Source organism: Bemisia tabaci, chromosome 5 (assembly GCF_918797505.1).
Source record: "Bemisia tabaci chromosome 5, PGI_BMITA_v3".
In the NCBI taxonomy this organism is placed as follows: domain Eukaryota; kingdom Metazoa; phylum Arthropoda; class Insecta; order Hemiptera; family Aleyrodidae; genus Bemisia; species Bemisia tabaci.
In genome coordinates, this window is record NC_092797.1 from 53,594,096 (window position 1) to 53,614,626 (window position 20,531).

General features: G+C 35.1%; 3 protein-coding genes across 10 annotated transcripts in view; 2 read left to right on the forward strand and 1 right to left on the reverse strand.

The window, feature by feature from the left end:
* Nucleotides 1-641, forward strand: part of LOC109038145 (uncharacterized) — a 56,325-nt gene extending 55,684 nt beyond the window's left edge. For both annotated transcript variants that reach the window (XM_019053103.2, XM_019053104.2), the window contains one exon: nucleotides 308-641. In XM_019053103.2, the coding sequence (XP_018908648.2) occupies nucleotides 308-494 (187 nt within the window). In that variant the 3' untranslated portion in view covers nucleotides 495-641. The remainder of the gene's footprint in view (nucleotides 1-307) is intronic.
* On the reverse strand, nucleotides 642-16,100 carry LOC109038146 (uncharacterized). Of its 7 annotated transcripts, XM_019053109.2 has the most exons (11): nucleotides 15,960-16,100; nucleotides 14,144-14,327; nucleotides 13,528-13,752; nucleotides 12,517-12,685; nucleotides 11,130-11,363; nucleotides 10,382-10,596; nucleotides 9,007-9,301; nucleotides 8,555-8,746; nucleotides 8,176-8,319; nucleotides 7,378-7,589; nucleotides 642-5,658 (listed from the first exon to the last, which is right to left on the reverse strand). In XM_019053109.2, the coding sequence occupies exons 3-10, from the start codon at nucleotides 13,728-13,730 to the stop codon at nucleotides 7,416-7,418; spliced, it is 1,626 nt and encodes a 541-aa protein (XP_018908654.1). In that variant the 5' UTR covers nucleotides 13,731-13,752; nucleotides 14,144-14,327; nucleotides 15,960-16,100; the 3' UTR covers nucleotides 642-5,658; nucleotides 7,378-7,415. The 7 variants fall into 7 exon arrangements, with proteins under 7 accessions (XP_018908654.1, XP_018908650.1, XP_072157032.1 ...); XM_019053105.2 differs by having other exon boundaries at nucleotides 642-7,589; XM_072300931.1 differs by lacking the exon at nucleotides 15,960-16,100 and adding an exon at nucleotides 15,807-15,936 and having other exon boundaries at nucleotides 642-7,589.
* A 108-nt stretch (nucleotides 16,101-16,208) lies between these two features.
* Nucleotides 16,209-20,319, forward strand: LOC109038144 (sesquipedalian-1). Its single transcript, XM_019053102.2, is given in 4 exon segments — nucleotides 16,209-16,634; nucleotides 18,444-18,632; nucleotides 19,293-19,378; nucleotides 19,380-20,319. Coding segments are annotated over 4 exon segments (690 nt in total). The 5' UTR covers nucleotides 16,209-16,429; the 3' UTR covers nucleotides 19,590-20,319.
* Nucleotides 20,320-20,531: the final 212 nt, after the last annotated feature.

A 20,531-nucleotide genomic window follows, 5' to 3' on the forward strand; every position in this document is an offset into this window, starting at 1 on the left:
TACAAAGGAAAGATTCACTTCAGCACGTTTTACATTTTGCACTTAAAGTAAGTGCACGTAGGCTAGCGCTTGAATTTTGTGTGACACACTTAGGAGAGGAGAGGATTAAAGCTTAGCGTCACTAACTGGTCTTATGTATTATTACAAATAGAAACTTAGCGTTTGGAGTGAGATTTCGTTGGATTTTATTCTAGTCAATAATGCTCAATTTTCGAGATGTTATTCTATGGTATAGACGGTATACATGGAGGTCATCCACTATCATGCAGGAATATATGACTGACTCCTGATTCTCATTCTTTTGCAGAATTTTTATAACTGATACTGAAAACTGTCTCACACCAGATTCACTTGAGATTAACTGGTGTATGAAGAAAGCCGAGTCTTGGATACGCTATCCGTTCAACCAGGATATATTTTGTTTGAAAGGCGAACAGTTTCAAGACTCGCTGGATTTTGAAGGACAGTCTCAAAGTCACTTGCTCCATTACTGAGAGCTGCGTGACTAGAATGGATCGCTGATTTTACCTATAATTATGTACCCTTTTGCATATAAAAAAGACTGCTTAGCTCTAATGTGTTATTGTTTACTTACTAATTGTATTGACTGAAACAATTCAAACAAAGAGAAGAAAAACATATTTTGTTTGAGACTCATTTATTTATTTCAAATCCTTCACTTTTCAAAAAGAAAAATAAACATGATTTCAAAACAAGTTGAAACTTAGAATTTTATTTGGAAAGAATAGCTTCATAAATCGGTCATTACTGTTAGTGGAAGGATATGAACAAGACAGGAGCCTTATCCCTCGAAAGTTCGAATTTGAGTAATTAAAGTCACTGCATTAAAGCGAGGGAGATTATTTTCAGGCGCAAATGCGGTGAAAATTCAAAAATGTGTATGTGCACTAACATTTGGAGTTATAGCACTAAATAATCTTGGTTTTGAGACTAATTAATTCTTCTAGTGACAAGCACTCCCCATTGGTAACTCAATTTTACTGATGGTGACTTTCTGTGAGAATTCCCTCTGCTTTAAAATTTCACCCCGAAAGATAAGGCCCTGTTTCTCAAAGCCAACTACAGTTTGTTCATCATTTCTCATTAAGGATAATTGTTTATCAAAGGATGAATGTGATACCATCATTCATTTTTACTGGAGAGAATTGAACACTACAGAATATAGACAAGAAGGATGAAATTTATGAATGGATTGGTTTAAAAGAAGAATTGTTGATTCACAATATGACATCACAGCAGTAAAAAATGAAAGAAATTAACATTAAACCCTTTGTGAAAATCAAATAATTTGAAAAATGAGGCAGATAGCTGTAGACACGCCCTTCTTTGCTCAGTGAGAATCATATTTTTTCCGAGACTCATCATTTCTCAGAATTTTGGAAATTTCCCACATTGTTCTTGCAAATTTGCTTGAATTTAGTGACAACTGTCTATCAAACTGTAAAAGAAAATTTGAATGGGATGCAAGAGGAATCAGTGAGACTTTACATAAATCCCAGTAATGGATCGATGTATATTACGTAAGGAATAAATGGCAAAATGCCAAAATTTGGTAGAATGGTGAGAGAAAAATATGATGTCTCCTTCTTACTACATTTACTTTCTACTTCCTGCGAAAAAATCTAGTATTTTGGTATTGAAATTTGTGAGCTTCTGCAGTATTTTCAAGGGCACAAAAAATGAGACTGCAATGGATAATGTATACATTGTGGACAGAATAATTTTTCTTCAAGAAACAATCTTTCGACAAAATGACGGATAGACGAGAAATAAAACTTGTTTATGATCTGGATTTGATATAATTAATAAAGTAATATCACAATTAGAATTGATTATAAAATGGGCTCATTTTTCTAATTTTAAAAATGATTAAAAGAAATGAATGTAGGAGCATTCTTGATTTGGCATTTTTTCAGCAAACTTTATCTTTATCAGAGTGCAGTTTTGAGATCTCTCATCGAATTCTCACAACTACCTCAGAGTCAATTTGATTGAAAAATGGAAGTTTTTACACCCACCAATTATATCATCATCTAGAGCTCCGTTGCCTTGGTCGGTATCATGAACTTTCACATTTTGGGGAAAGAACTTCCGCTGACAAACAACCCACAAGTCGACAAGAAAATAATTAAAATTAAAAAAAGTTCAAGATGTTCTAATCTAATTCGATACTTAGCACATTTAAAAATTAATACATTCCTTATTGCTGGTAGCCAGACCTCTTTAGAATATCTCTCTCTGAGTTGAAGTTTAAGTCTACCGAAAATTATTCTTGTCTAGCTTAACAATGGATTGCTTTGGGCTCAAAATTAATTATTTTAAGGGATGAAGAAATCAAATGATCTGAATGAGGTCTCTCTATGATAGGAAACTAATTGATTACAGCTAGGTTGTTCTAGGGTATAAACGTTTTACAGTTGGAATCGTGTTCTCAGTTTCCCCCATTTCAATATAAGCCCTAAGTTGAGTCTACTATACTTAACACATTAAATAATAGGTTTGCTGACAAAAATAAGGAAACCTAGCTTGGTATGGTGCCTAAAAATGGGTATGCACTGCATTTCGTTTGGGTTTTTGTTCCTTGCAAAATTATGAACTTGTTCTGTGCTTGTATCAAACATTTTTATGGCTCCTGGAAAATTGTTGAGCATTTTTGGATAAAATTTACACATCATGTTCTGTGTGTGTAACGATCTCAGTGAAATCATTATGATTTGAAGATTACAGAATATTATTCACTGATATTTTCGGGATTGTAGCATAGAAGCTTGAGTATCAGATCCACTGTGATCCTGGCAATTAAATTTGAGGTTCCACCATTCACATGAGAGGCCTGGCTACAAGCTGTCATCACTTATCAAACGCTGATACAGAGAGACAAATTAATTTACAAAGTGAAACAACGGAAAGTGTACAGATATTAATTCTAGAATATTTAGTGAGCAGTTGCCTGCTTTCTATACACAGTATATTTACGGAGGATAATTATACGGCTGTGCAAAACAAGGTCGGAAAACAACAGAGAAAAATAATATAGTTGGGATTCAAGGTCTTGGATGACAAAAGCAACTTCTTTTTTAAATACTTGTGGCAGGGTCCACCTCTGACTGATATGAGACCCAACTTCCTATGGGTGTTACTACCTTTTAGAGGGTAGCATTAATTGGCGATGGTGTAAGATCTGAGTCATGAGTTGAAATTTCGAAAAAAGTAAACTCGTCTCCTTGAAGATAGTATGTAAAATCATAGAAATCAACCAAGTAAATCAAAAGAAATGACTCAGAGAAAATGAATATCTGCAGTCACAACGCTTACAATACGTGAAGCAAAATATGTCACAACCCGCAGTTGAATACTGCGATGATTTAAAAAATTTGGAGATCTAAGTAAAACAACAAAAAATTTCCGATTCTCAGCATAGATGCTTTTAACCAAAGATAACGGTTGGAGGAGAGTTGAGTGCCATTTTTGTCTTAATAGGCAGCTAAAATTGCTTCAATAGACGCTTCACCAAAAATGCATAGAATCTTCTCTTCTGAAGTCATAAAAAACTCTCAAGGATCAAAATTGTAAGTTTACACTGTGTACTGGAGATAAGGTGAGAAGTGTTTCACCACAGAAGCTGCGATGTTCATCTAGAAGAGCTTGAACCCCGTACATTAGGAAAAAAAAACTTAAAACTATCAGTCTTAAAAGCAAGGCATTATGAATAAACGTCATTTACCTTTCAGCGGAGGTACCTCCAAAGATCAACCACTGAATAGCTGCTTTTATTCTAAGGAGTAAAAATCAAAGTTCTTTATCTTCTTAAAATAATTTCACTAGAAAAATTGAGAGGATTTTGGGACAGAAAAGAAAAATATTACTTTCTGCCTCCGCTCGAGGGGCTCAAGAAATCGAATGGTGAATGAAAATGTCTATTTAATGGTGAGATAACTTTTGAAGCTGGATTTCAACAAGGAAAAAATAATTTTACAATTTTATCTTATTTAACCACTTCTCTTATGATTTTTGTTGAAGCCCGTTTTTCACTACATCTTAGCTCAAACTTTTTAAGCAGAGGACTGCAAACAAGTATTTTGTCCTCTGGCCTGATTGTCAACAAACTTAAAAAGTTAAAAAATTGGAAAAATGAAGTGTATATCAAAAGGTGGAGTGAGGTAATTTCACTACGAAACAATATGCAGCACAAAAGAGAATTTGTCCCCAAAAGGTTTTAGCAACTATTCAAAGGCAGGTCAATAAAGGAAAATTCCTGTTTATTCAGCATACACAGGAAATACATGTACTAAAATACAAGAAAAAAATTAGAAAACCTCTATTTGCTAATTGCAAGAAAAAGAGAGAAATAAGAGACCAATTAAGATTAAATTAAAATTCGCTTCTGTTGACACAAACTGGTGTATTCTCAACTTTGAAAAAAATCTAATAGCATGGAACTTCAACAAATCGAGTTCATCACAGGTAATTTCACAAACGGAGATATTGCTGAGAGCAATCTATTACCACACTGAGGATCAGAAAATATTCTTAACTTTTGCAAATAAAGTTACCTCACCTGCTGTCTGATTGATGCCAAATATTTCAAAAGTCGAGGAGAATTGGGAATCTCTTTGTTCTATCAAAGACATGTCAACGAACTAACACCATAAAATAAAAATACATTTTCCGTAAATGGTTATAAAGAATAACTATATCTTATTTTACTATATATAAATATATACTCTTGAGTACCTAAGTGGATCACAGTTGATAGGGATATAGAGATCGAAAATAACGGGAAAAAAATATTGAAAATCTTGAAATACTATTTTAACACATTGCAAAAGCAATGAAAAAGCCGAAGTCTCCATACATTATTGTTAATAAAAATGTGAAAGCTTTCAAAGCTTAAATAAATTTAGAGCAGAATGCACAAGTTTTGAAAAGGATACTTTCAACTAGAAGTGCTAGGCGACTGTCCAGTGGCAAAAGCGAATACAAAGATGGAAGAATTATCATTATTGTTTACGGTAAGAAAATTTAAATTATTACTTTTAGCATCTGATTCAATTTGCACGCAACACTTGATTTAAAGTAGAGTAAATGAATGCATAAAAAAATGCGGCGCTTGATATACAGTAAAAGAATAAAACCAGTTATTTTAATAGAAAAATAAAATAACATTAGAAGGTCTTCCATTCAAAAACGTTGAAAAACAATGGAGTGCATCCGACAAAAGGTTCAAGACTTAGAATATTTTTTCAGACTTCAATTCTCTAATGTACATAAAACTAGAATAATACTAAATCACAGAAACTGCTCTTTTAACTCTAACTTACGACGAAACAATTGAAGTATATTGCAAAAGTACACATAGAGAGAAATATGTAAGAACACCGTTGTAAAAGTGCAATTGAGGACAAAAAAAGGAAAAAGGAGGTACAAAACAGAGACAAAAAACTTCTGCTCTTGTAAAAGTAAAAATATTTGACCACGTCTACACGAGCACATTTTGCAGAACTTTGTACGAACTGGTTCCAGGAACTTATTATATCTTAGCTGTAACTTGTTCCGCGAAACCCCAGTTTGTGGAACTAATTTGCCCAAATTGCGCTCGGGTGAACAAGGCCCTTTGCCTTTCTTCCTAATCTGAAACTGCAAAAACGGCTTAAAGGGTATGATCCATCTTCTCTTAAAAGCCCCTACAACCCATGCAAAGATACAAAGTACCAAACTCTAATGCAACGTTTATTTAACATAATGGGAAAGAAATTAAAGAATGTCTATCATAATTCCCTCAGTTGCAAATTTTGTGTAGTGTTGACTGATCAACAGCATTTCTTAAAACTTCTACAATTTTTCTGTTTGCGGGAAAAAATTCAGCAAAAATTAGAACTAATGCTGCTGGGTAGTTTCTTTTCTTTTTAAGGGAAAATAAGATGAGAGATTTTGAAGCAGCGCATTAGAGATACATACTTCCCTGAATAAACAGTTTACGAGAACTTTGAACAAGCAGCTAAAAGTTGAATGTCACCATTGTCATGGAAGGATGGCTTGGTTTGGATGTAAATTATTCTTTGCTAGCATCATTTGAATAAAGGAACGCATTTTTCAAAAAATTGGGGCCCAAATATTTTAAAAAGTAATTCATCATTATTCTTCAATGGAATGTAACTACATTCAAGGCCGCAAAATACCCCTCGACGGATTGTATTTTCACTGGGAAACTGTTGTGCATTCCAGTAAAAGTGATTCCAGTGGTTCCAGTCCAAAAATTTCAGTGATTCTTTTTCTGATATCGTGCAAAAGTTGGCAAAATTATAGTCAAAACTGCATTGCCATACTGTTGTAAAAAATTGAATTGTTTCAGTCGATTGTGCAACCTTGGAATGAATTTATGTTCCTTTGTTTGGGAAGCGGTGAATTGCTCCAGATAGAGTAATTGTTTATTTAAAAGAGCTGATAATTGTTACAAAAATAGAAGAAAAGAACCAATCCTCATTTTCTAAAAATAAAAAGCACTTACAGAGTTATAAAAGAACAAAAATAAGTTCATCAATGCAAGAAGCAGACTGTAGAAAATTCATTTCTACTCAAACTTTCGGGGACCCAAAAAAAATGATTTCTGTGTACTCTCACTTTCATACTTCATATGAGTGAATATTGCACAATTCAAGATATTTTCAGCCGTTTTGATAAAATACCAAGACCAAAAAAGTAACGAAATTCGAGGGTTGAGATACTTACATTCAAAGGAATACACAGATAAAACATGATTATGTCGCAAATTCAAAGTCATGCGAATGAATAACAATATCTTTTACAAAATGAAAAACAAAATATCTCTTGTTACTCATTATGATTCATTGGTGGCTGAAGTGCTGGTCTAATGAAGCATAAAAACTTGAAAAAGCATAACATCTCTCCAAAAGTTCAGAGCTTTTATTTAAATTTTAAAAATTAGAAATATTAAAAATAAAGGTAGATATTGAAATGGAAACAATCGCATCCAGCAAATTTTATTTGATGTCTGTATCATCCAGGTACAGACCTTGATTTATTTTTATTTTTTCTTAATCGTTTACCTATTATTGGGCTTTCAACCAACAGTAAGAAATAAAGAATGTCTATTCATACCTCTAACATATCTGATTTCCTGCTCTAAGCTTTTACACTATGAAATCGTTGACTCCTTTATAGATTTCTCTAAGATCTCTTGGAGAGAGAAGACTTTTTCAAACATTTATTCTATCGTCATCATTAAATTGGCCAAGTTATTATTCATAACATAACTTAACGAGAGAGCGATAAATTTTACGGCTGTACACGACTACAAATATGTACGGAGAAATTATAAAGAACTAAAGTACTTACTAACTCTGTCCGCTTGCAGACAATTTGATATGTTCGGCTCACGTCATAGGAGGGTCTTGCGAGTACATTAACTGGAGGTCCCAATTGCTTGATTGGATTTTCTTGACCAATTTGCACAGATCACAACTGTTCATTTTCCATGTGTCCAAATCACCCAAACGCTTCAGTTTTGGGCAGGCTTCTATCAAACCCTTCGCTGTTTCGTAAGTCATCTGTGAGAAAAAAACAGGCTGTCAATGTAGCTCTGACTTTGAATCGGTCAGAGGCACCCATTTTTTTACTTCATTTTCTGAGCGTTCGGTGTAAACTGAGTTTCAAGGAATTTTTCGAATTTTTGTAACCCCTGAATGGCAAAGAGCACCCCAAAAATGGAACCCGTTTGGAACAATATTTTTGCCGGGCTCTAATTATTTTTTCATTTTTCCATTGAAAAAATAAAGTATGACAGGATGTCTGCAATGTTGCAAACCGAAAAACGCATTCCTGCAGTTTCACTATGGAGGGGCCTCTCTCCTCAGGGTGTTCATTGCAAACACCCTGTTAGTCGATCCTTTTCAGCAGGTAGATCAATCGATATCGCATAACATGCCACGCCACTGAAGTAGGTATTTCATCAAAAGCAATAATCACTTTTGGACCCTGCTACTTGTGCTTTTTTGGATATTCTTAACTAGCATGTTCCATACCGTAAGACTCAGCGACTGACTGCTAGTCAACAGCAGGATCGTACCGATGAGTGTGGCAGTAGGCGACACGATAATTTCATGCTCAAAGAAAATAAAAGGACATAATTCATACCAGAAGGAATCCTGGATCCCAAATTACTATGTGAAGCTCTTGTAAGGCTTTGAAAGCCGGAGGGCTATACTTGACGATTGACCAAAAAAATTCATTATCGATTCCAGTGCGTTTAAAGGAAAGATCGTCATCTACAATGTGGACCTGCAAAAGAAATAATACAAAATTGAAACATAATTTGCGGCACATACATTCTAGCATTTTTAGTATCTTGGAACTAGAGAGAGAGAGAGAGAGAGTTCCTGACATTTTCAAGAAAAAAAGCGGCTTAAAATACTTTGGAAATATTGAGCTGGATCAGAAATTATGGTGCGCCAATTTCTCAACGCCATGAAAAATATTTTTGGGAAGGTAGAATAAGCACAAATATCAAACTTACTTTACAACGAGTCAGATTTGGAGCCTGTTTCAAGAGCCAACGAAGCGTTGAGGATGAGTTTATTCGAAGATTAACGTTTTGCAGTTCCAACATCGTAACTGGCGAGTGCTCCTCGCTCACTGCTACTTTCGCCACCAGCTCTCTCAGCTCAGGGCAATAAGTTGCTATTAATATGAGATCAACATCAAAAGGCTGAAAAGTATTTTAAAACAAATCAAATTAATGACAAAATAAATAAATGAGCAAAAGTAAAATTAATTGCCACTTCAATGATCATTTCATGGATGAGGAATTGATTGTGGTCTCCTCAGAGCAAAACCATGACAGGGAGACAGATACAAAAGACATTTAACATACGTTACCCGAATGGGAACTGCATTTTTCCAAAGCTAGGTGCTGATAAAGTTGAAAATGAATGAAACCAACAAGAGTGAAAAATGAGTATGCTCTACCTGGTCAATAAGAGTTAGTTTCCGTAGGTGTCTTCCATTATTTTTCAGGAATGGAAAGAAAACTTGTTTGTGTAGATCAAAATCAAAGTCTACAATTAAAGCTGCTAACAGAGGAAAAGGACGAAGCTCTGTAGGCAAAAATGAAGCCCGAGTGTACAGGGTTGTTAAACTAGGCAGCGTCTCTGACAGTGACAAAAGCTTATCATGCGGTAGTTGAGTATCAAACAGTTCCGTCAAGTTCAATTTCAAGCTCTTCTTTTCGCATTTTATGGTAAGTATAGCATCACCGACGTTCCTAAAAATAAAACAAATAAAATGGTAAGAGAGGACGGTTATGAGATGAGCTACATGAGAAAGCAACAAACTGTGAAACATCATCTAACTAATTTTGCCAAAAAACTGGATTCTTTGATAATTTTTATTGAAAATGAAATACAGAAGGACCTCAATTTATCGGATTTTTGGGACTGACGAATCAATCCGTTAAATCATGATAACCATTCATTTAAAGTAGCCTAAAGCCCTTAATAGGACCAAAAAATCTATCTGTTAAATTACAATCCGATAAAACAAGGTCTTACTGTATGCAAAGATACATGGAGAATAGCTATATATGTATTTTGACAGAAGAAAACACGTTAAACAATCCGTTAAATCATGAAGACCATTCATTCAAAATAGCCGAAAACCCTTAAAAGGACCGAAAAATTGATTCATTAAATTACAATCCGATAAAGTAAGGTCTTACTGCATGCAAAGAAACATGGAAAATGGCTTTATAAGCATTTTGACGGAAGAAAACACCCAAATCAATGAGACTGGATCAAAATTTTAACAGATTTAAATTCATGGCTTCAAAAAAACTGTTCTTGAAAATCGTTATCATAAGAGGGTATTTAAGATTTTCAGATGTTAATGCAGTTCGAGCCAAGGAATAATGAAATCATGAACCACGGAAGCTGCACAAAAATGTGTCAAATTAAAAGATTATTTAAAACTCACTTGGACATACTCATTTTGACAGCGGACACATTTTGCTCCGGCCCATGAATCGCACTGATGATGCTTCTTCAGCTGGATCGAAATGCATCTGCTGTTAAAATTGTACGAGTGGGTTTGAAATGATCTTTTTGTTTGAGTTTTATGTCCCCAATGGTTTGGAAGAATACATTGAAGCACTTAAAACTTGTATATAGGAATACTGGAGAATACTTTCAGGTAAAAATTCAAATTCTAATTGTTGACGAGACTTCATGAAAATTGTTCTCCTACGGAATCGACCTTCTGCTTTGAGATTCTTTAGCCCTTGGATGGTCAAAAATACAAGCTGTCTCATTTAATTAGAGACATTTACAGAGAGAAACGTACAACTTACCTGTAATAGATGAAGCCACCAACAGATTTTAACGTTTTAATGAAGTAAAGAAGCATGATCACGCTGACACTGGAAGTATTTGTGTCTTGAATTTTGACTTCCGTCAAGGTAGAACAGCATTTATTCAAATCAGTTTCCCTGATTTTATTCAGCTCTTCGAATGGTACGTTTTCACTCACTTCAATATCGTGTGGTAAATCGATGTTGTTTGGCACCTACAAATAAAAATAATTACTTGATCAAATTCACAATCGTCAGTTGTTTCTTGCTTGACTAATTTTAAACATTTAATCGAAGAAGATTCAAACATTTTTAGAGAATTTGATTTTCAGTTATAACAAGTTTTGGAAAAAAGTTGATCCTTAATTTACATCAAGGTGTCTACTAACATTTAATTTCAGATTTTCCTTATATTTTCAGTAAAATTTCCTGATTTTTATAAATAGATTGACACTTGTTTGCTTTTAAAAATAGATATAAATAATCAATTGAATCAAACATTGGAAAATCCTTGAAGCACTAAGAGTTTCCTAATCCAAGACCGATTTTCCTGATTTTCTTCTGATTTTTCTTAATGACAATGAATTTCCTGATATTTTCCAGTTATCACTGATAATAGACACCATATATATTAAGAAAAGGGGAACACTCATCATATCACTGATCAACGAATTTCTGGCTGGTTTTGATCTGAAAATTTGATTTCGAAATTTGTTCTTTAACAACATGTAAGTACTTAGCCACTTACTCTCAAAAGTAAGTTTCTGATTCCAAGGTCGTCAACAAGCCATGAATTAGATATGTCTAGATGTGTCAGTTGAATTGATTCTTTCCCTAGGATTGAAAGCACTTGATTGTTGCAGGTTGAACGCAAGACCAACGTATGCAAGGACTTGGATAAACCAGCTTGAAGGGTTTTGTACAGTAACGGAAAGCTATGCTCAAATTTTGGGCGCTGGAATAACTCTCCGTTATTCTTCACCTGAAACAAAATTATTAAAAATTAAATGTTGCTTGGCACATTCATGCAACTAGGGAGCACTGTAAGATCTTCAAGTCAATATTTTCTGCGCCACCTGCTCATCCACAGATGAATTTGCACATAAATCTTGCTACAAAATACATTGGTTGTCCCATAAGTTCCCTAATTTTTTCCTAATTGTTATATGTTTCTGGTAGTTTGATTAGTGATTGAAGATTTTGTTATGCTCAGCATCTGAAAGCAAGATTTTTGAGCAGGATGAAAGATGGAATGATATACAAGCTATTTTTCACTATAACTGTTTATTTCAGATAAAATAACTACTTCACTTCAAGTGCTTTACTTAAGCTGATTATGGATTAGGATCCTTATGGATAATGTCTTAAAAATCATGATGAGCGCAACGGCAAACTCTGAAATGCACTCCTATTTTCACAATCAGCGAAAGAAATTTGCGTTTTTTTAAGATTTCCGCTTCAAGAAGGATACTACAGCACGGGCGAACATTTCGTTAAAGGAGTCGTTCCATTATGGCCGACGCGTCTGCGCGCAAGTTGAGGATAGCACGAGGTCAATCGAGACAGATATCTATCAACGCGAGAAAAATGTGAATGTAAACACGCCGATAGTTATCAGGGGGTTAGAATCATCGTCCCGTCACATGTGTTTTGGCGGATTAGCGTCGGCCACGTTGAATGTTGCATGATGTCCTTGTGAGCAGGGATTGGATGGAATGACTCCTCTAGCAAAAAGTTCACCTGTGCCGTAGTATCGTTCTTGAGGGGGAAAGCTCGAAAAAACGCAAATTTCTTTTGCAAATTGTGAAGTAAGGAGTGCATTTGCCGATGCAAACTTGCAACCAATGCATGACTTTGCCGATGAGCTCATCATGATTTTTGAGACATTTTCTATGAGTAATAACTCTTATTTTTGCTCTAGCAAAAGTTTGCAACAGGCCCATTCAACTGTAATGTTTTATCATTTTCCATTCTAGCAGTCATCACACTGTTAAAATGTAACTACCAATCACAGTTAAAATTGGATGTATTTATGCTAAAAGGAACTATGTGCATAGGGTTTGAATGCAACATAGTTCCTTATAGCATAAATATGTCCAATTGTAGAAGAAAACCTCAAAATTCTGAAGACAAACCTTTAAAACTAATTCTTCGAGGCCGGTAATGTCTGAAGATTTCAGGCAAGAAACCAACTTGGTCCATTGATACAGCAATAGTTGATCATCCTTGTGGCATGGTACGAGTTTGCGAATAGACATGTCCCCCAAAAGTTTGATAAAACTTAGTATTCTCCAAATATCATTTCTGAAAATTTTGAAAATTAATGGTAATACAAAACTAGCTTGTAATTATAAACCTAGCAGTAATTTGGAATTGCAAGAATTCTTGTCATAGATGAGAGAATCATTAGTCCTGTGGTTGCAAGAGCAAACGCATTTTATTTTTAAAACTATATTAGAGCTAGAATTAAAACCTCCACAGAACTTTTGATATTTATTGCATGGATAACACCACTGTGTTTTTTCACAATCAAAATGATAGCAAGAATAAAATGGGGCAGTAAAAGCCGGAGGAAATAAAGCAATAAGCTACAGGTTTCTTCTTGATAAATTTAGGTAAAAAATATGTCTTACACGATAGGTAGTTCAAAAATCAACACCCGAAGAAGACATTAATATTTTTAATTAACATTAGTCAAATGGCAAAAACACAAAGTCACATTGATTGAATGATTTGCGTTTTACTTGATCTGGTTTTTAAAATTATAAATTTTAATACATCGCCTGAGAGTTGATTTCTGAACTAGGTATCAAATGCATGAATCGCATTCTACATAAAAGTTTGAAGAGGCATCGTGCACAAGGTATTTTCATTCATACTCTGTCTCGTGTCCTAATGTAAGCTGTCCACCTAATAAGCGATTAATACCAATCTTTTTTTTTTTTTAAAAAAAAAAAGGAAAAAAGTTTTACTGCTTCAACAGGGATACCTAAAAATGTGCCAGGTTTGAAGAATTCTGAAGGGAAAGCTGCTGCAATTTTAGGAAGAAATTTTCTCGCAAATGTCAGGCTTAAAAAGCTATTTATTTATCATATTCAAATTCCGATGGACTTCATTATTTGAAATTTGGCTTATTGTCATCTTACCTGTACAAGTCTACAGCAAGCTTGAGTAGATCTTGACGAATTCCGCCATGCAAATCATTTAGGAGTATGGATCGGGTCAGTTTGAAAAACTTTTTATGAAACTGCTTCCTGTTGCTTTTTTTCTCGTAGATCAGATTTAACTGTTGAATTACAGACCTTAGACAGCAGGAATAAAGTGAGTTCACCTGCTTCACTGGAGGCATCCTCCTTCACACAAACGTATATCTGTAAGAGGTAAGCACCAATTTATTCACTAGAAATATATGAATAAATATTTTGCAAATGAAATCTATTCAAAAAGGTTTGTTCAAATGAAAAGAGATCTTACTGTAAAGATGTAGATTTATCAGATGAGCAACTTCTTTTTTCACCCGCAAGTAACATTTCCAGTCTAAATGGCAGCAAGTGCTCCTTAAGAATATGTGGGTTGTCCAGCATCTTTCCTAAACCAGATTAGAATGAGAATGATCGAACCTTTCTTTCATTTTCTCTTTTTTTCTCCCGGAAAATTGTCTCACCAAACTGACAAATTAGAAAATGGAACAATTTAAACCCTAAAAAATCTAAATGGATGATATACTTCTACAAAATATGAAAATTAGTAAAAAATACTCACCTAGTCAAGAGGAATGAAGAAAGACAATTAGATAAGAAATGAATTGCAGAAGTAGAAAGCCAGAATCAGCTACAAAGATTGCTGACTGGGTAACAGACATCAATCCTGGAACTACTTAAGAGAGGACACATGTTGATATTGTGTTCCTAAAATTTCCTTCAGGACGTATTTCCCAAGTGTAGCACTGAAAAAAACAGAAAGCATATTATGAGTAAAATAAGGAATGAAATGTTAATGTCTTAGTAAGAGACTTTAGCAGAGTAGCTGACAAAATGACAACAGTGATACTCTCAAACCATGTAGGTACCTATCTCAGATTGTGACTTTGCGAACTTCCTGTCATACATTATTTTTAAAATAAAAAACTATACTTATTGGCAATGCTAAAAAGCTGCTGCGATATTTCTTCTCTGCGCACAGAAAATTCTGTGAAAACTTCTAGGAATGATGTTGACTCTTTCCCCCTTGAAAAAATGGAATGGCAGCAGAGATTTTAAAACATCCGAAACAAGATACATACAAGGTTTGAAAGTTTCACCATCAATAAACATATTGAACATGGCTCAAAGATATGCACGAAAAATTGTGTTGAAATTCTCACAAACACTTAGAATTTGCAGTGTAAATAAACCAATCGTATTTCCTGAACAAGTTGTTTAACGTTCTCTCATAAAAAATTGACTTGCCCAGTTAAATTTGGCAATAGCTGATGTGGCTGTTTCCTTTCAGTTAAACACAGTCCAAATTTATTGCAACATGAGAAAGTTTTACTAGAAAATTTGATTGATCTTTCAAGGCGAATGTTACGAATTGTCCTACATTGTCATAGCTTTACAAAGGGACAACTGGGTGCTGATTCGGGAATTGGTTTATTAAAAAAAACCAAAAGGGGGATTTTATTCATTATTCACTATGTACTTAACACCTCCCATTTAGCAATCGACTTTCAACTTCATTGAACTAAAGAGAGGATGATTTTAAGTCAATTGCCTGAAAAATTTACGACCAAGTACAGGATAAAAGACACCTAATAGGAATTATCAGAGGCCAAAAATTTGAGAAAATATCAGTTGACAAAATGATTTGTACTTGACTGAGATAGAACCAAAGTGACAGAATAACATAAGGCTAGTTCTTAATCGTTGTTTTACCTCACCATTGAAAAATCTTGCTCGTGGAAAATTCTACCAGCCAAACAGGAGGTGCATAATCCGACAATTATTAGCGATTGAAGGAAAATATGTTGTCAGAAAAAAATAACTCAGCAATTCCTACATACTGTCAAAAATAAAGACTGGGCAGTAAGAAGAGAGACCTATATCCTGTCAAGACATGAAGGAGAGAGCTTACATACGGACGAAAAACAAAACATTATTTCAAGAAGTTTGGCTCTGATTGCTTTAGGCGTGGAAGGTATACCAACAAGAAAAGATAGTGAGGAGAGTTTGTTGAACTCAGAACATTTTCCATTGCAGACATGCCATTGTCTTGGAGGTCATGTCTACTTTCATCTTTTGTCTCAGAATTCAGGATTCAGGGCTAAGTAATGGAAAATACCTAGTATGGACACGGTGGTACAAGGAAGATACTTTTAAATACATGGAGAATGCAATCATTTCAGTACTTCTTTAATCAGAGTTCATGAGTTGTAACAATCAGACACCTCGCGATTGTTGGCTGCTACAGACAAAGGGACATTCTCCCCAGAAGTCATGAGACTGATAATGGCTAGGCTGAGGAGAGGGTTTTGAACTGATTACAGATGTCTGTCGACTGCGCAAGGTAATGAGTGAATAAGGCCGGAGATAAGACGTACCAAAGCTTCAACACCGAGACAAATTATTAAGTAAGAGATGAGTCACTAATAAAGAATTTCACGACTGATTACTGAAACTGATTGCTGACAAGAGGCAGCTGAAATACATAATTTACAAACGCACTCATACACGCACACACCAACACGAAAAACACGAAAAATTATCTATTTCCGTTGTTGCCAGTGTTGCCGCTTCACCTTTTGTTTATACTTGATTTCTCTTTTAATTTGAGGTTATGTGCGGTTATCCTTATCAATGTACCGAACTAGAAGTACTTTCATTTTTTTGTTATTCACTTCCCCTATTTATATTCGGGTTGTACATTTTATTTCTTAGTGTAGATTCTGTTCAATTTCGTGTTATTATTAACATTTATGTTGCACCGTGGTGATTTCTCTATGGATCCTTAGAATATGCTTGAGCCCTTTGGTCTCCTGATCTGCAGTTAGTCGAGATATCCCCCACCGTGATGAAACTAAATGAGAAAAATCTAATAGCTTTTGCTGTTTCTCCTACTCCTGTTGACAAAGAAGGGTGGCTAAATAAAAGAGGAGAGGTCAACAAAGGTTTCCAGCGCCGATGGTTTGTTCTGAAAGGGAACTTACTGTTTTACTTTGAAAAGAAAGGCGATAAGGAGCCTGTTGGAGTTATCATTCTGGAAGGCTGCACAATTGGTAACTACTGACTCTCAACATTTTTTCATCAGATGTAGCTTCTTTTTGGCATTATCATAAGCATCTCCTCAGCAACTCGTATGTTTAGGAGGAGTATTAAGGTGATTTATCAAGCTCAAGTGACATTGTTGAACTAGCATGCCATACATCGCATCAATTTGGTCAAAAATCTCGGCAGATTTTGAATTTTCAGCCATAAATAGGATAGCTGCGCCTGCGCATGAGCCTAAAGAATCATCTTATACCAATAACTTTGCAAAATTCAGGGAAATGAAAGCAGAATTCCGTTAGGAGAAAACCTCGTATTCGATACAGTTATCAATTTCTGCATCAAGTGCGAGGTTTTTCGCCAAACAGAATTCTGCTTTCATTTCCCTGAATTTTGCAAATTTTTTGGTCTACAATGATTCTTTGGCTCATGTGCAAGGGCTATCATTCTTTTTTAAGCTAAAAATTCAACATCTGCCAAGATTTTTGACCTAATGTGCCTGTTGCCAACTTTTGCTGGAGCAAAAATAAGAGTAGTTACTAATAGAAAGTGTCTCAAAAATTGCAGTGAGCGCATTGGCAAAGTCTGAAATGCACTCCTTACTTCACAATTTGCATTTTTTGGAGCTTTCCGCTGCGAAAACTATACCACAGCACAGGTGAACATTTCGTAAGAGGAGTCATTCCATCCAACCCCTGCTCACAAGGGTATTGCGCAATATTCAACATAGCCAACGCCAATCCGCCAAAACACATGTGACAGGACGATAATTCTAACCACCTGATAACAGTCGGCATGTTTACATTCACATTTTTCTCGCGTTGATAGATATCCGCCTTAATCGACCTCGTGCTCTCCTCAACTTGGGCGCGGAAGCGTAGGCCATGTTGAGCAGGGATTGAATGGAACGACTCCTTTAACGAAATGTTCGCCTGTGCTGTAGTATCCTTTTTGAAGTGGGAAGCCTATAAAAACGCAAATTTCTTTCGCAGATTGTGAAGTTAGGAGTGCTTTTCAGAGGGCGAAACTTCACAATCCGACTCCTGCCATGAAAAAAGCAGTTTGACCAACCTTCACATGACAAAATTATAGTATAGCAGCTGTGTCGCGTTGTTGCCAAATCGACAATTTAAATTGATTTTTCGCACATTTTTGTCAAATATCACTGTTTTTCATTTATTTTAATAGTAATTTTTTCTCTTTTCATTTTTTTAGGGAAGGAATTTTTCGTGTTTGCCGATGCGCTCATCGTGATTTTTGAGACATCATCTATAAGAAACAACTCTTATTTTTGCTCTAGCAAAAGTTTGCAACAGGCCCATTGATGCGATATATTGCATGTACTTAACCATAACCATGTACAACCATGTTACTTGAGCTTGACAAATCACCGTAACAATATTTTAAAATGCAAGATAGGTAAGTTGCACATCTCTTGTGCAACTGTTCAAGAACTCTCCAGGAACTCACCTTTCTTACAATATTTAAGCATTGAGTCCTCAGGATTTTTCAAATGAATCCTTAGTGATATTCAAGTATCTATGATATTGCTGAGTTGTCCTCTTCTTTTCATATAATGGCTTCAATGCATCTCAAGATATGTCCAATTAATTTACCCTCCACATCACAATCACCTTTATAAATCATTAGCTTGCAACCCTCTCTTTTTCTTTTAGATGAATTTATCATAACCACAACATATTGCTGTAAATTCTGATGAGAATAAGTAAGAAGCTCAAAATATCTCATACAGACAGAGGAAACCACCCTAAACATCTGTTTGATGGGACATAGTAACCTCTTTTTGTCCTTGTTTACAGAATTAGCTGAATTTGAGGACCACTTCAGTTTCAAAATCGTTTTTCATGGCCCAGGGAACCGGAGCTACATACTCGCAGCTGACAGTCATGATGTCATGGAGCAGTGGATGAAAGCACTAGCGTGCGCTAGTCATGACTACATGAAGTTGATGGTGGCTGATTTGCAAAGACAGCTAGAGGAGCTGGAAGGTATGTTATCAAATGAGCATTGCAATATTTCCTCTGTGACTGGAACCCTTACTCCTACTCATGATAAGGAGCCATTTTCTATTCTAGGAACTGAAAAAAAGTGAAATTCTGTTTCATTTGAAGTAGCTCAAGTTTCTTGATTGAAGTGAGAGCTCAAAAAGAATACAATCTGAGGTGACAAACAGAGGACGCCTAAAAATTTTACGTTCCTTTCATTGATTTTGAGATGAGTGGGACTGAAAAAGAATTTTCCAGCATTATTACGAGCATTTCCAGGTTGAAATGTTGCAGCTCTAGATTTATAGTTTGCTGGCAGTCTTGTAAAACCTGGAAAATCAGGGAATTTACGGTAACATGGAAAAGTCAAGGAATTGCAAGAACAGCAATCAGTAAAAGCCAGCATTATTTACAGAGAAAAAAAGTGGAAGTTTTGTTTGAAAGTCAAGGAATTGGAAATAAGAGAAATAATGGAAAAAAAGAGGAACCCTGAGATCGGTGATTGAGGAGCCCTTTCGGTCCTGATCTGATGTACATCAGGACCATATATATATCACATTAGGACCAACATTTTAAGTAAGTTGATACACCAATATCATGCAACCTGATATAGTTCATCACCCCTACCCTTAATTGAACTTTATTGTTATCTATTTCTTTCAGACAACGTACCTGTAACAACGAATCCTTTCATCAATATCAACAACCATCAAGGAGGCTCCTCGCCTCAACCTCCACCACGAGTGAGGACACAATCCGTTCAACAAACCTGCATCTAGTCACAATCTACGGTCAACTTCAACGAGTAACGCTAGTTCTTCTGTACCTCGAAGCAAATTGACTTTTCGGGAACTACACAACATGTATGGTAGACCAATCTTAATTAATCACAACGAATGGAGACATAGGCATAAACTTAGTCTAGAAAGACAAAATTCTACTGCTTTAATTTCTCTCTGAGTGATTTAATCACCCATCTAGAGAACACTCTTATGCTGGTAAACCTGAACTCTCATCTTTCTGAAGCGTCTCTACCATGATAAAAATACTTTTAACACTCATGGTTGACAAGTTTTTGGTCAAAAGAATACTCTGAACAGGCTGGAAATCGGAGGGGTGTAATTGGGGTTTATGTCAAAACTCAAACCCATTCTGCTTTATTTCTTAAGCATTTGTCCAAAATTGTACTAAAAATAGTAAGAATAAGAAATCAATAGCTACACTCAGAAACAAAGTATCTGGGTTTTTAGTGCCCTCGGCTACCCATCATACTTTTTTCCAATTAGAAAAAAATAATTAAATGGACAATTGAATGGAAATTTTTTTTTATTTTTTTCTTTCTCTGTTCAAAGAGTGTTACCTATATGAAAAATTCAAACAGTAAAGTTGACTGTTTCTTTTTAAAAAATTAAATAGAGCGAGAAATTTTAAAATTAGAAGCATGCTGTTTCCATATGTAGCCATGAATATGCTGCGAAGCATTCTGGCTTCAGGTTATTTAACATTTTCATCATGCAGCTATTGATGGAGTTAAGGAAAACTTCTTCCTAAAGTATACTTACAATTTTACGATTTCCTGTTGATTGTGTCTTTGAGAATTTTTTCTACTGCAAAATCTCTTTACTTTTGTCTCAACCAGTTTTATCAATGCCAATTTTCTCCTATTTTTGAATCAGTCAGTCATCTGATACATTACGGGTTTACTTGTGAGCCTAAAAAAGAAATAATGTAAGTAACGCCTCATTACTTTCTTTAAAATTGACTTTGTGCTAATTTTCTTTGCAAGAGGTCGTTCTTAAATTACATAATGTACTTCATCTCATAAGAAGTATTGAGTAGCTTCCATGTTACCCGAAGAGAATCCCTTCCTTTCCAGTTTGTATTAGTTTTTTTGTTGGAATT